Source organism: Fusarium solani (genome assembly GCF_023522795.1).
Source record: "Fusarium solani strain SB1 chromosome Unknown bctg00000008, whole genome shotgun sequence".
NCBI lineage: Eukaryota > Fungi > Ascomycota > Sordariomycetes > Hypocreales > Nectriaceae > Fusarium > Fusarium solani.
The window spans coordinates 2891798-2906323 of record NW_027072148.1 but is presented as its reverse complement, the minus strand read 5'-3'; the positions used below and the strand labels follow the sequence as shown (position 1 = coordinate 2906323).

Sequence of the window (14526 nt, the reverse complement as noted above, 5' to 3'; positions counted from 1 at the left end):
TAAAATAACTTATTAAAGTTAATCTTAGAGGCTTTATAATTTTTTATAAAAAAAAAAAAGTTATTATATATTAAGTTATTTTATTAATAACTAAGATTAAAAACTTTTAAAAGGTAAATAAGATATTAAATTAATACTAAAAAGTAAAAAAGATTAAATTATAAAAAAAAAAAATAATAATAAAAGAAAAAAAAATAAATAATTAATTAATTAAATATAAATATATAAATAATAATTAAATTATTAAGAAATAATAATTAAGAAAAATTAATTAAATTTAATATTTAGTATTATAATATATATAATAAGCTTAATTATAATATAAGGACTTATTAAGTAATAATTAAAATACTTAAGAAAAAATATAATAAATAAATTTACTTAATTAAATAATTTATAATCTTTATATTTTAATTTTTATTTTTAAAATTATAATTTTTATAATACTTATATATTTATATTACTTATTTATTATATATATTAATAATATATATTTATATATATATTATATAAATTAAAATATTTAAATTATTTAAAATTAATTTTATTATTAATTTAAGTATTTTAAGTTATTATAATTATTTAATTCTTAAAAATATTATTTTTTAAATATAAATTAATAAGAGAATATTAATTTATATTTATTACAAAATAATACTTAGATATTTATATTTAGCTTTTAAGAACTTATATTTATAAAAAATATATATATTAAGCTTTAAGTATTATTTAATAAAATTTAATACTTAATATATATTAATTAATAATATATTTTAAGTAATAAATAATTACTTAGTTTTATTTTTTATAATATATAATTAAAAGGGAAATCCTTATAAATCTAAGTTAAAAATAAAATATATAAAAATCTTTTCTTTTAGGTTAAAAAGCTTATATAATTTAATAATTTAATTAAGTTAAGATTAAATACCTTATTACTAGTATTTTACCTTTATATAACTAATCTTATATATCTTAATAATATATTAAAGTATTAACTTAAGTTATTTTAAAGGGCTTAAAAAGTAAAAAAGATTTTAATCTTAGTATTAAACTATAATATACTAAGTAATTAAAAATTAAATAATTAAATAAACATAATATAAGTTAAGAGATATTTATTATATATACTTATTTATTATATATGCTATATATATATATTATTTCTTTGCTATACCTACTAAGATATTTAAGGTATAATATAATTCTTATAGCTCTTGCGATCTAATTAATATATTATTAATTAGTTAGCTAGTTATAGATTAGTTACTTAGTTAGTTATAGTTATTATTAGTTATAATTAAACCTCCTCTTATAAGGATAATAAAAGCATAATTCTTTAAAATTTTAACCTTTTTAAGTAGTTAAGAATTATAAGGATAATTAGAAGGTTAATATCAGAGAGGAGCTACTACGTGAAGGGGACTTTAACCACTTTAGCTAGTTAAGATATAAGCTATTTATTATAAATAGAGCTAGTTTTAGCGCGTTATTAAAGCTATTAATAATTATATAGATAAACCTTATTAATTTAAGCCTATTAAGACCTTAGGCTTTAAGTATAGAGCCTTTAGTATTAAAATTACTAAGATATTAATTAAGATACTTTGATCCCTATTTTAGGTGGCATAAAGTAATAGAATAATAATATAATTCTTAAAAGAGGTAGAAATAAAATTCATCTATACAGATGCTCTTTTAGTTTGCAACATTGATAAGTTTTCTTTTATAGAAAAGATCTATTTCATAATAAATCTCTACTCGTGCATACAGCAAATTGCCACTCGACCTTACCAAACTTATTCATACGGAAAGGGTTGTCAAAACTTGAGCACAAGCTTGCCCGTGTTCTGCCAACGTTAGAAATAGTTGCAAATAGACGGCGTGTCACTCACAGCGGCAGACTTTTTGGCAGCCTCATCGAGTTCCGTGAAGCCCAGCACGTTCACTTTTGGTTTCAGAACCCCTCTCCTAACAAACTCGAGAGCCTCCAATGTTTCAGTTCGCGTGCCTACCAGTGTACCAACAACTGTGATACCTCTATCAATGACCATGAGCGGATGCAAGTTCATGGCTTGGTCTGGTGGAGGTATACCTACACAGACTAGCGTGCCAAAGACCGCGAGGATATCAAGCGCGCACTGATAAGCTTTCCCGGATCCTGCCGTGACGATAACTGCACTTGCTCCGGCCTCATCTGGAGTCAGCTTCCTTACAGTCGCTGCCATATCTGGATCAGATGCGTCGAAGTATGCTTCCGCTCCCATCGCAAGATAGAGCTCCTTGGCAGGCCCAATGTCAATAGCAGCCACGCGATAGCCCATTGACTTGGCATACTGGACTGCCAGTCCACCGACACCACCGCCTGCACCTATAATCGCGACCCATTCCCCCGGCACAGCCCTACAAGTCTTCAAGGCCTTATACGCAGTGACTCCACCGCATAGGATAGGCGCAACTAACTCGTCTGGCAGGTTAGGGTCGTTTGGGATCTTTAAGACATAGCGACTAGGCACGACACAGTACTCGGCAAAGGTCCCATCCCACTTGCGGCCCGAATTCTGCTGCTCTAGGCACCGAGTTTCACCCCCAGGATGGCGGCAAGAAGGGCATTGGCCACAAACGTCACGGACCCATGCAATACCGACTCGGTCGCCAGCTTTGATAGTAGTCGGGTCTACGCCGGGGCCGACCTGAACTACGTAGCCAACGCCTTCATGGCCGAGGATATCACGGCATGGGCCAAGATGACCGGCCGCGAGCGATAAGTCGGTGCCACACACGCCAGTGACGGAGACCTTCACGAGAACTTCCCAAGGGCGGACTGATGGGATTGTCGTCGATCGGATTTCGAAAGTGAAGCCGGAGCCTGATCGCTGTTCTTGTGTGAGACCATTTTCAGGTAACTCAGGGTGGTTGGAGGACAAAAGTCAAGTATGGCACTGGACCTGACTCACCACTACAACCGCAACTCTGTGGCTGGACTCTTGCTTGTTTGCCATCACAGTTGCCAGATACTCGATAGATGATGGTTGCATGCGTTGTTGGTCTCAGATGGTGCAGTTGCAGTATTTCATGTCTGTGAGAGGACCAGAACTGACATCGCCTAAAATTTATATTTTCCCAACGCGAGAAACTCATTATATGAAAAGCCAGAAGCATCAATGAAATACCGAGGTGATAAGAAGACCCGAAATCTAAGACCTCGCTACCGAAGATTGCCCACTCCAACAGTCGGAGGTGGGGAAAAGCCCGGCGGAGGATTGCCGAGACCGGTTACTACCTTGGTTTCACTGGTCTTCTCAGGGGTGAGCATTTTGCCGCTTTATTGGCAGCTTTACCCCCCACCCGGAGGCCTAGCCTCGATCGATCACATGAGCGTCTCAAGAGTCACACTTGCATCAATATTCCAGACGCCTTAACATGCTGCACACCCCCAACCTCGCGATTTCTACTGGCGTTCACGGTAACATGTCATCCCGAAGCATTGTTTGGACCAAGCCTTTTCTATGGAGGGCTAATTCACATCTCATCACTTGTGCCGTGGTCTATTGGTGAGCAATTCTGGCAGCTAAACAGAACCTGCTGCGCTACAACCCTCACCAGGTTGCTCGAAATGCGGGTATGGTTCGGTGATACCAGACCGAGGCCCGTCGTGGCAACAAGGGAGGAAACTGATTAAGGTGACAACCTAGCCAAATTAGTCTCCTGTTTTTCAGGAGATGGACCTAGCAGAGGTTTTGACCGGAACATGGATGGCGGGCACGGATTCAGAGTGAGTGCCCAGTTAGTATTGTTCTCTATACCTGCTACTCTTGAAGTTTGTTGCAAGTGCTCCGTGTCGGAGGCTTGTAAGCCCTACAGCATCACTACACCTTCGATTTGTACAAATGAATCACCTTCGGCTTGCAATATGCAAGCAAACCCTTTCGGCCCCATTCTCCGCCTAATCCGCTCTCCTTGTAACCACTAAGATGGGCCTGTGGTAGAGGCCTCTCAAAGCCGTTGATCCAAACAGTTCCGGCTTCGATCTGATCTGCCAGTCGTCGAGCCCGGTCAACATCCCTTGACCAAACAGCTCCTCCAAGGCCAGAAGGATCACTGTTGGCTCGTCTGATGACGTCATCGTCATTCCTCCATTTGAGTAGCGGAACAATTGGGCCTAGCCGGTCTTATTAGCATAGGAACAATGAGGTAGCCAAGGAGCGTACCGAATGCTTCGCCCGTGACGGCGAGGGCATTATCCGGGGGGTTGTCGATGATCGCAGGCTGAATTATAAAGTCTTGGTCCGAATCCTTAGGATTACAGCCAAGAGCAAACTTGTAACCGTTTCGACTTGAATCCTCAAAGAAGCGCTTGACGATGTTATACTGCATCTCGTTCTGAATGGGGCCGAGCATGATGCCTGACTCCAATGTGGAAGTTGGTGCCACCTTCCACTGCTTTACCGTTTCGACCATTACCTTCAGGAACTCATCATAGATATCTTCATGCACAAAGATTCTTTTGCTCGCCACACAGAGCTGTCCCGAGTTCATGAAGGATCCAAGTGCCACCTGAGGTGCGACAACCTGGGGGTCGGTATCAGGGCAGATGATGCTCGCGTTGTTCCCCCCGAGCTCTAAGGTGACTGGCTTCAGGAGCCTTCCTGCCACTTCTGCTATCTTCTTTCCCGAGGCGGTCGAGCCGGTGAAACTGATCTTGTCGATTCCAGCATGACTACACAGCGTAGGTCCCAATTTCTCGTCGCCATTTAGAGCCTGAAGAACACCGGCGGGAAAGACGCTCTGGAACAGTTCGACAACTTTCAAGATAGAGTATGGCGTAAAAGGAGACGGCTTGACTATGACGCAATTTCCAGTAACCAAGGCCGCGGCGACCTTGCCAATCGCGAGGACCAAGGGGTAGTTCCAAGGGCAAATCGCCACCACTACGCCCAAGGGCTTCTCATGGATGCTGAGTTTGAGCTCTTTGTCGTCCTGGATGATCACTTCCTCAATGGGCTCCTGAGAAGCTGGGCACTGTCAGCGTACTTCTTACATTGGGGTTAACTAGCTGGCTTACCATTATATTGCAAAAAGTTGGCCGAGTGGTCGATCTCGAGACGGGAGAACTCGATCTACAACTGATCATCAGCATTATATGTTGCAGCTTCAGCATGTATTCTAGTCACCGGCTTCCCCCCTTCTTTTGTAAGCAATGTTGCCAACTTCGACCTGTGGGCGACAAGGATATCGCGTGCGGCGACAAGGGAGTCTTGACGCTGAGACCATGATGACTGGGACCAATCCTTGAAGGCGATTCTGGCCGATGCTGTTGCACGCTCGACATCTTCCAGCGATGCCACTGGCACATCCCAGAGTTTCTGTCTGGTTGATGGATTGGTACCCTGGGTGACTTGCAGCCCCGATGTCGGATTGCCACCCACAGTGTTAACAAAGGAGCTGAACTCGTCCATAGTGTGTTTGCGCAAGATATTCAACACAGTAAAACATCAACACTGAGTAAGTGCATTGGCTCTGCCATCCGAGACATCCCTAGGGCCTAGATTAAATAAACAGAACTCGCATCAACTGGTCCCCCCTCTTACTGTGTGGGCAGCGTGAGGGGAAATTTCCGCTCGTGGGTCGGTAGTTGTGTATCCAACCCCACTGGTTAAAGTCAACAGTCTACTCTACCGCGGACTGACTGACTTCTGCCGCCGGTGCTCGGACCCTCCCTTTACCGGTAATGGTACAACGAAGCACTGAAACGGAAAAAGGACCACTACGTGTCAATGCCGGGGAGAGAGGGGTGGGCAAGGTTCCGGAAATTGGACGTGCGTACGCAAGAGTCACTATGTGCAAAGTGTTGAAAAGGAGTTTCTTTTCAGGGTCATCTACAAAGACCACAGCTGGAAGAAAGGCAACGCCAACATGAACATGTCGATGACGACGCCGATGAGGGAGTTTGACCAACTATAGAACTTGGTGATATCGGTCATCGGAACGAACCAGACGTGCAGCTGCAATATGCATTTGTGATATCGCATTGGTCGCCTGAGCTCAGTTTGTCAAGCTACAAACAGGTATCGATGTTGACCAATCAGGCTGCCGTGTCTTGATTCACTTTACTGAACATTGTGCAAGACTATCGGCCAATGCTGATGAATTCTCTGTGGCGGTGGCCATGCTCGTAGTATGTGAGAGTAATGCCAACGGCATGGTGCGATAGCTACAGCGCAGTCTCAGGGCCAATTTTATATTTTTGGAGCTTCACTCCGGGGACCTTCACTCTTCAGTCTTCTACGTGACCAGGAAAGTTTCTACTACGAAGCAAAAGGTACAACCCAAGGGAGGATGGAATTTGTGGTCGCCTCTCTGCCTCAATTGCGACAAGGCGTCAAGGGGTGGCCAAGGCGGCAGCGCTTCGAGCATTGCCACTCCAGCCGAACGTGACGGAAGAACTGGCCCCCTTTCACAATCAGCCAACTGCAAGTGACGAACAACCTTCACACCTGACCTGCGCCACAAGGCTAACAAACAAGCTAGAGGAAACATCCATGCCGAGCCCCGATCCGAACGCTCGGAAATTCCACCACCCCCGCATTCACCCCTGTTTTTTTTTTGCCCCAGGATTAAGTGTCGAATATGGGGAAGACACATGATCGGAAACCTTTGTCAACGACGATCTCCGGGGAACGTCGATCGGTACCAAGCGTAAAGGATACCCCCGTAGCAGAACCTTACTGTGGTAAAGTAAAGATGCCCTTGTGAGTGACTTTGAGCGGATATGTGTGTGGTAATTGCCGACAGGCGAAACAAGCCTCTCCTCCGTGAGTCTGGGATCGGGAAATTCAAAGACCATGCTGAAAATCCCGATACCTTTCAGCCGGGTCAACGCAGTTGTACAACCACGAGATTCGGGTCGCATATGTGACCACGCCTTATTTAAGTCCAAGCGTCTGCCTTGGACAATACTTGACAAACCTCCAGAACGAACACCAAGCCTTGACTTGCAATGATATTGCCAATTTCTGCTGAAATGTTTAAAGGCGTGTCCTTATCATTTCCTACTTTGCTCACATGCGCTTATGTACTCCTCGGGTTATTTATATTATATTGGTGTTTCTGGATCTCTTACACCAGATATCTTCATCCACTCGCTAAATATCCTGGACCCTTCTTGGCTTCAGTGTCACGATCATGGCTTGTCATGCAAGTTGCCGGAGCCAGCGCCGACAAGACCCAGAGGAAGCTCCACAGTAGGCTAGGTAGGTCTCAAGGCTCAGTACATGGCAGCGCTAAATGGATTTCGGATAGGGCCCGTCGTGCGGATTGCTCCCAATGAAGTTGCGATTTCGGACCCAGGTGCGATCAGAACAATTTACAGCGTTAACTCTGGCTTCACCAAGGTAGTTATCGGCAGTTCTCCTTGTACCTTCTGGACCTGCTAACTTCCCAAGACTGATTTCTATCTTCCGTGGCGGCCGTTATGGGGTACGTTTGCAAGTATCTAGAAACTCTGAACAAGCACTCATTCGACATAGCCAAGTACCCTGACCACTTCACATCTTTGGATGAACGACTTCATGCAAGCCGCAGAAGGATCGTCAACAGCTTGTATTCTATGACAAACATCGCACGAGCCGAGAGCGGCATCGATCTGTGCACAGACTTGTTGATGTCAAGAATGCGGGAGTATGCCGACACTGGTGAAGTTGTCGACATTTCGAGCTGGGTTCAGATGTATTTCCCCCTATGGCCCTCATGAGTGGGTAGCAAGTTACTGACAGGACCGTGGACAGGTATGCTTTTGATGTGATAGGCCAGCTGTTCTTCAGCCGCATGTTCGGCTTCTTGAAGGAAGGTGGTGACCATCGAGGTTATATCAGGTCACTAGACACCCTATTGCCGATTTTGGCAGTGACTTCCGCCATGCCAACTTACATTCGCACTTTATTCTTGTTGGCAGGGACAATGTTTGGAAGTGTGCGGGGGGCTTTAACCGCCCTCAATGAGATTGAACGAGCAGCCGAATCATGCATCGCCGAGCGACAGGAGATTCTCAAAAACGGTGAAACTGTTGAAAGAAAGGATATTCTCTCAACTCTCTTCGACATAATCCAAGAAAAGGGCGACAAAGTCGACTTCGGATTGACAGAAGCAAAAGTTGAAGTCTACGTTGCTTTGTTTGTGCCCACTACCTTCTTGCTGCACAAACAGCTAACCGGGAAATAGGTTTGCAGGATCCGATACTACCGCAGCGGCAATTTCATCCATCCTCTACCATCTTGTCAAGAACCCACAGGCTTATCGGAAGTTGACAGAGGAAATTCGCCAAGCTGCCGCATCTGGGGAGCTAAGCGTCCCGCATGTGCGACACAGCGAAGCCGTGAAGCTCCCATACCTAGAGGCATGCTGCAAAGAAGGCATGAGGATGCATCCTAGTGTTGGGTTGACCTTGTCGCGCAACGTGCCCAAAGGTGGAGGCATGATTTGCGGCGAGTGGTTTCCTGAAGGAACTAGAGTTGGAGTGAACGCAGCCGTCGTTCATCGTGACAAGACGATTTTTGGGGACGACGCAAATGAATTCAGGCCTGAAAGATGGTTTCGGGACAACTCGAAGAATATGGACCGGTATATGTTTCAGGTATGATAAACCCCAGGTCTAGGTGCTTTTTGTCCACGTCCACTAACACCATTTGCAGTTCGGAGGCGGGTCGAGAACCTGTATCGGGAAGAATGTAAGTGCCCGCCTATTAAAGAATATGGTTAAAATTAACTAGTTGTTAGATATCCTTGTGTGAAATGTATAAGATGATTCCTCAACTGCTGCTCTCTTTTGATTTAGAGGATGCTTGTACGGAGTGGAATACTAGTAACTACTGGTTTAATAAGCCTAGCAATGTTAATATTATAGTTAAGCATAGATCTGGGTTTATGAAATAGAGGGAAAGAATAAAATAGGCTTTGAAGATATAAATATTTACTGAGTTAAATAATTAAAAATTACCTTTAATATATTTTAAATATTAAACCTTAGTTATGAAACATTATATAATTTTAAATATTATATATTATATATTTATTTTATATTATATAATATTAAATAATACTAACAGTTTTTATTATAATTTAAAAATAAATATTACATTGAGTTGGTGAAAAAGGGTGCTCGGCTGTTGTGGGCCGTTAGGGAATTTCCTGTATGTAGGAAAGGGTCAGAGGCGGGCTGCCTTTAATTATTATTATCTTCGTCACGGTCAACCAGAAAGGAGCTGCTTTTGGGCTCTTTCTCTGACCAAATCTTCATTGCTATCAATTGATTACATGCTGCGGGTGTTATGTCTGTGGCAAATTAGGGTGCACCTCTCCAACCCGATTGGACATATCCGGGACAGAGATTTCATAAGATCGCGGGGGTGGTGAATTTGCCGCTTTGGGGCGGAATGCCTGCACGCTATGACGCAGATGTGCCAGCGCCCCCCTTGAAATCCCCCGCCTCCGCCTGATGGCTATCCCTACGCGATTCGAACTGCCGTCTTGCCCTGTTTGGCGATTCCACCTTTCTTTCGCCGAACGTTCTCTCCTCTCTTCCAAGTCATTTTTCGCCTTGAGTCCTCGCTCTGTTTCCTCGTTGCTAAGGCACGAGATCGCCCAAGAAGCGATGCCCTTTCAGTGCCATTCTTGCCATGCCAAGTTCTCCAAGATGGGTAAGCGGCCCCTCGCACATTGCTCAACGGGCGCTTGACGCTCCCGTGAGAACTTCACAATGCATCATCCTCATGCACCAGGCCATGCTAACCTGGCGGCATTATAAGATCATTTGAAACGTCATCAACTTTCTCGTGGGTCTTTCCTTACCATCATTCGCCTCCTGCGACCGCGCAACCGTGTTGACATCTCGCAACTCAAGACGGCAATACGCGTGCATACACTTGTCAATTCTGCTCCCTTGGCTTCAATCGCAGGTCGGCTATAACCCTTCCTACTATCCTCACTTGCTCTTTCTAATCTGTCGCTAGGGATGCGCTACTTCGACATTGGAGAACCTGTGAAGAACGTCTCAAGGCGGGCCAGCCTCCGCCAGTCCTGCCGCGACGGAAACGTGGCCGCAAGCAGAACGCATGCACAAGATGCGCGCAGCTGAAGAAGAAATGTAGCCGCTCACTTCCATGCGAGGCTTGCTTTAATCAAGGTCTATATTGCACTTACAGAAGATCTTCGCCATCGCCGTCGACAACTACCATCGACAAAGAGCACCCAACGCCGCCCTCACTACCACAGATGGATGCAGAGCTGACCCAACATCTGGACGACCAGCCACTGGAAACACTTTTACCCGACCTGGAGCTCTTCTGTCCAGAATCAACTGAACATGAAGCTCCTCGTCTACCATCATCTTGCCCGACTCACCTGCTGTCTCCGAACCACGCTGGATCCATTTTTTTCCAACCCGAGGAGTCTGCCTCGGCCTTCTCCGCTCACGGTGGATTCTCAGATATGTTACGCGACTGCCGGTCAACGATCGAGTTCAATTGGCATCCCCCGAACATAAACCCCATGTCGTTGTCATTAATTCCAAAGTCACCACCCCGGCCCATGAACCTTCGGTTCCTAGCCAAGCTTACGGCAACCCATGGCCTTGCAAACTCGTTCGAGTGCGGCAGCATTTTTGCAAGACGGAAGATCATGTCCACCTTGGGGCAAAATGGCAAGGCTCTATCGACAGTTAATATTCTCGCAGAAAGCCCAGCGTATCACAGACCCGCACTTGCACGTCTTTGGCCGGGATCGTACCAAGTGCCTGGGTGGCACCACCCTTTGCTCGACGCCAGTTTACATCACGACTGGAGGTCCCCCGACTTTCCCGGCCAGTCCGGACACCTAGACAACGCAGGCTTGATAGAAAGTCACCAAAGAGTTTACTCTCACCCATTGAAATCCAAGTCTCACGAGATTATCCAAGGAATCCGAGGCGTAGTCTGTCACGACATGCGATGCCGAGGCAGAACAATCAACTGGTCCCCATCAACGGAGCGTTCATGTACTCGATTCTTCTCACCTCTGAATCTCGATAGATTCATGGGAGCCTTCTGGTATTTTTGGTACCCAAACTGGCCAGTATTCCACAAGGCGACCTTTATTGCAGCCCAAAAGCCTGCTCAACTGATCGCTGCCCTGTCATTAATCGGGGCATGCGTGAGCCCGGAGAAGACCGACCGGGATCAAGCTATGCTGTGGATCGAGGCGGTAGGAGACTGGATTTATCATGATCCCGACTTCTCTGAAGATGCTGTCCCACAAACAGATGATGAAGCCCAGCTGTTGCAGCTTGAGTTACGACTCGATATGGTACGTGCAGCCTATGCCATCATTCTCATTATGACCTGGGAAGGGAGTGAAAAACAGATGACGGTGGCACGGAGGACCCGGTTCTCGCAAGTTGTATGCGTTGCCCGCAGCCTTTTCTTTTTCCCCGTCGCTCAGGAAAAGATCTATGGCGGCCCAGATCCGAGCAATCACTTTAGGAGATGGATGCTCTTCGCGTTGAGAGAAGAGTGCATTCGCACACTGATCTATGTTTTCCTCCTCGACTGTGCTTTCGTCATGCTCCATAACTCTGCTCCGCGCATGGTAGTGAGTGAACTCCAGTTTAGTCTAGCCATGCCCGAAGCATGCTTCAACGCTCCGACTCCCGAGACGTGGTTGAATCGTCTTGACGAATGCTCTGAATACCAGCATGCCGATCACGAAACGACGTTATCTGAGGCGATTCGGGTAATATTAAAAAGCGAACTCGAGCCAGAGGACTGGAGAATGCTTGAAAGGATGAGTTTATTGAACCTCTTTGCCATCACCAGTGGTAAGCCCTTGCGACAGTCTGAAAACAATCGAGTGCAAGATCAGAGTGCTTACTGAAACGCAGCATTTCACAACCTCATTTTTCATCACCACCACGGAGCAGATTTTGGATCAACATCCTTGCCAATTACCCGAGGGCTGAGGAACTGGATGCGGGCCTGGGTTGCTCGAGACCTGGTTCTGGTCGAAGACCAGCCATCCCAATCATCCCACCCTGAACCTTCCGAGGGCGGAGGTAAGATTGGGTTTTATCGTTATATGAGAGAATACTGGTGCCTGGCTGTTATCTTGCACAATCAGTTTGAGTATGCTCGCAGTCTTGGTGTTGATACCAGTCTCGGAGCGAGCAGCTTCCCGGCGTCGCAAGGTGGGCTTGTAAATTTTGATAACTCGGATATGGGCCAGGTGCATGAGTTGATCATTCGATTTCAAGATATGGATATCAGAGGGGTGCTAGAACAATGACCTAACATGGAATTGATTAAATACCGTAGCCAGGGCCTAAGGGCACCTAGATGTACCGCTCAGTTTTAATTTCGTCAAGTAGACTTGGAAAACTTCATTCGCAGTTGCCAAGATCAGCTCCTATTTCACTTACAACCCGCACCGCTCTCAAAGGCTACCTGGCTGAGAGGATCATGGACCAGAGGGCTGACATGATGCCAAAGAAGAAACACAGATGGGGTATAGGTGGTAAAAACGGATAAAGGCTGATATCATATATGTCAGGGTAACCCTTGGGGAAAAAAATAAGTACTTCCTCATCACCCATGCCACTCCAAACTACCTACACTAGAGATAATCAAGAGAGCGTGGAATTCATCACTCGGGCTTCCTCCCATAAACTACGTAGATCGGCGCGTAAAGATGAATCGACGGGTCCTTGAGCTCCTTCCTGACCTTGGCCACGTACACCTGGACCTCTTCATCCTTCCAACCGAGGACAGTCCCGTAGATCCGAGGAGTGTATGACTCAACGGCTTGGATCTGCTGGATGATCTGATATCTTCCAATCTCCTTGAGCTTCGGATCCTTGGGCCAGGCACCAATAGGTATCTTCTACGTCAGCAACGCCTAGACAGGTAGGTCAAAGTGTAACATACCTTGAAAATCTCCTGCTTTACATCCACAAACCCTGCCTTCTCTAGCTTCTCCTTCCAGCCAATAGCACCCTCGAGAGACTTTCCAAACTTGGCGGACCCGTCAATCAGAGTCTTGAGCCAGCTTTGGGCGTTCTCGGCCTTTTCTGCGGTGCCATCGTCAGACAGCCAGCGCGGGTACGCGGCCTGGAACTCGATGTAGCCACCTGGTTTCAGGTGTTGAAATGCACGCCTGAACAGTGCATCTTCGTCGCCAATACAGCCTTCCAGTTCGCGGGAGTGGATAAAGTCAAAGGGCTTGGAATAGAGCCACTCTGCTTCGAAGTCATCCACCTCGAAGGCGCAGTTTGGGGGAGTCCTGGATTCTTTGAGTCAGTAAATACAGACATATAAAACAACAATGGCCTACCATTTCGGCTGGATGGGACTGAGATCCGTTCCAATTACCTCTGCAGAGGGATATTCGCTAAGATTTACATTAGAAAGACGACAATATCAACCATGGCGGGAGGAAACAAACTCGGCAAAGTCCATCGCCCAGATTCCAGTGCCGGTGCCGAGATCGAGGACACGCTGGGGGTTATCGGAGATAGGTGCCCTGAAAAGCTCACCGCCGAGTAAGAGTCGAGAAATATGATGTGCTAGATCCATGCGGTCTTGCTCTGTGTCGTCGTTTGGCTAGTTTTCTTTAGCGGGTCTTCCTTTCTTTCCCTGCATACGAGTCTCTGGATACATACGAGGAGATAGGTGCCCGCACGGAATGCATGGTAGCGACGTCCATTCTAGGAGGATGTTATAAGCTACTGTTAATGCATTGGTATTTATGTTGATGCTCACCTCATATCTACACCGACGGAGCAGGTGCTGGTCAGACGAGCTTCAGATTAATGACTGAGCGGAGCACGTACTTGTAGTTAATGATGCTTGAGGCTAGCGAGGTCTGATAGCTGGCCGAATTATCCCTATCGTCATGATCAATGACCGTTCCTTGAGGTTACAGCAAAAGACTTACGAGACAGCATAGGCCGAATCATTATCTTGAGGAGCATCCTACGAGGACATGGTGAGCCAATAGGCGGACCGAGAACGTGCTACTACTCACATCCGCCTCTAAAGGATTCTCCGCCAGAGTCTCCTGGAGCGGGGGCGGGGGCGTCGCAGATTCCTGTCTCTCTTCGGTGGACATTTTCGGGACGAACTCTTGGGGCAAGTTGGCGATGGAGTGACAGTGGGATCGTGATGGATTTAACAGTGGTGGAAGTCTGTGGGACGCTTCACCACCAATAGCCAATTATATCACGATGGCAAGTACATTGTATACCTCCATATCTCGCAGCGTTGATAGGTATCTGTTAGCAAACTGGACAAGCTTAACGTTGAAATGCAGGGTTCCCCTCCCGCTTTTCTCCTTCCAGGCTCGTACCGTGTTGATCCTGGTTCAATGGCATGACAGACGGGGCAACTATGCCTAATCTAGCCGAGCCCGTTGACGGGCCGCTGTTAGAGCAATTGGAGATAAGAGTTGGACCCGGCCCCACGATCCGTGGCGTATCTTCAAGGGCTCGTCGGGTGTTGGGCC

At 45.8% G+C, this 14526-nt stretch overlaps 3 protein-coding genes across 3 annotated transcripts; 1 reads left to right on the top strand and 2 right to left on the bottom strand.

The window, feature by feature from the left end:
• Positions 1 to 1820: 1820 nt before the first annotated feature.
• On the bottom strand, positions 1821 to 5459 carry MRS44_012982 (uncharacterized protein; the record flags this gene model as incomplete). Its single annotated transcript, XM_046277510.2, has 6 exons — positions 1821 to 1850; positions 1896 to 2876; positions 3900 to 4162; positions 4212 to 5015; positions 5066 to 5120; positions 5175 to 5459. 6 exons carry the CDS (start codon positions 5457 to 5459, stop codon positions 1821 to 1823), a joined length of 2418 nt encoding a protein of 805 aa, XP_046126431.2.
• Positions 5460 to 7195: 1736 nt separating this feature from the next.
• On the top strand, positions 7196 to 12312 carry MRS44_012981 (uncharacterized protein; the record flags this gene model as incomplete). The annotated part of the gene is made up of 11 exons (XM_065618986.1): positions 7196 to 7253; positions 7303 to 7394; positions 7446 to 7479; positions 7530 to 7728; positions 7788 to 8171; positions 8221 to 8619; positions 8691 to 8726; positions 9454 to 9695; positions 10054 to 10141; positions 10200 to 11848; positions 11912 to 12312. The coding sequence occupies 11 exons, from the start codon at positions 7196 to 7198 to the stop codon at positions 12310 to 12312; spliced, it is 3582 nt and encodes a 1193-aa protein (XP_065475058.1).
• A 357-nt stretch (positions 12313 to 12669) lies between these two features.
• MRS44_012980 (uncharacterized protein) lies at positions 12670 to 14133 on the bottom strand (the record flags this gene model as incomplete). The annotated part of the gene is made up of 9 exons (XM_065618985.1): positions 12670 to 12903; positions 12951 to 13305; positions 13357 to 13413; positions 13468 to 13625; positions 13685 to 13729; positions 13785 to 13791; positions 13856 to 13909; positions 13960 to 13997; positions 14050 to 14133. 9 exons carry the CDS (start codon positions 14131 to 14133, stop codon positions 12670 to 12672), a joined length of 1032 nt encoding a protein of 343 aa, XP_065475057.1.
• Positions 14134 to 14526: the final 393 nt, after the last annotated feature.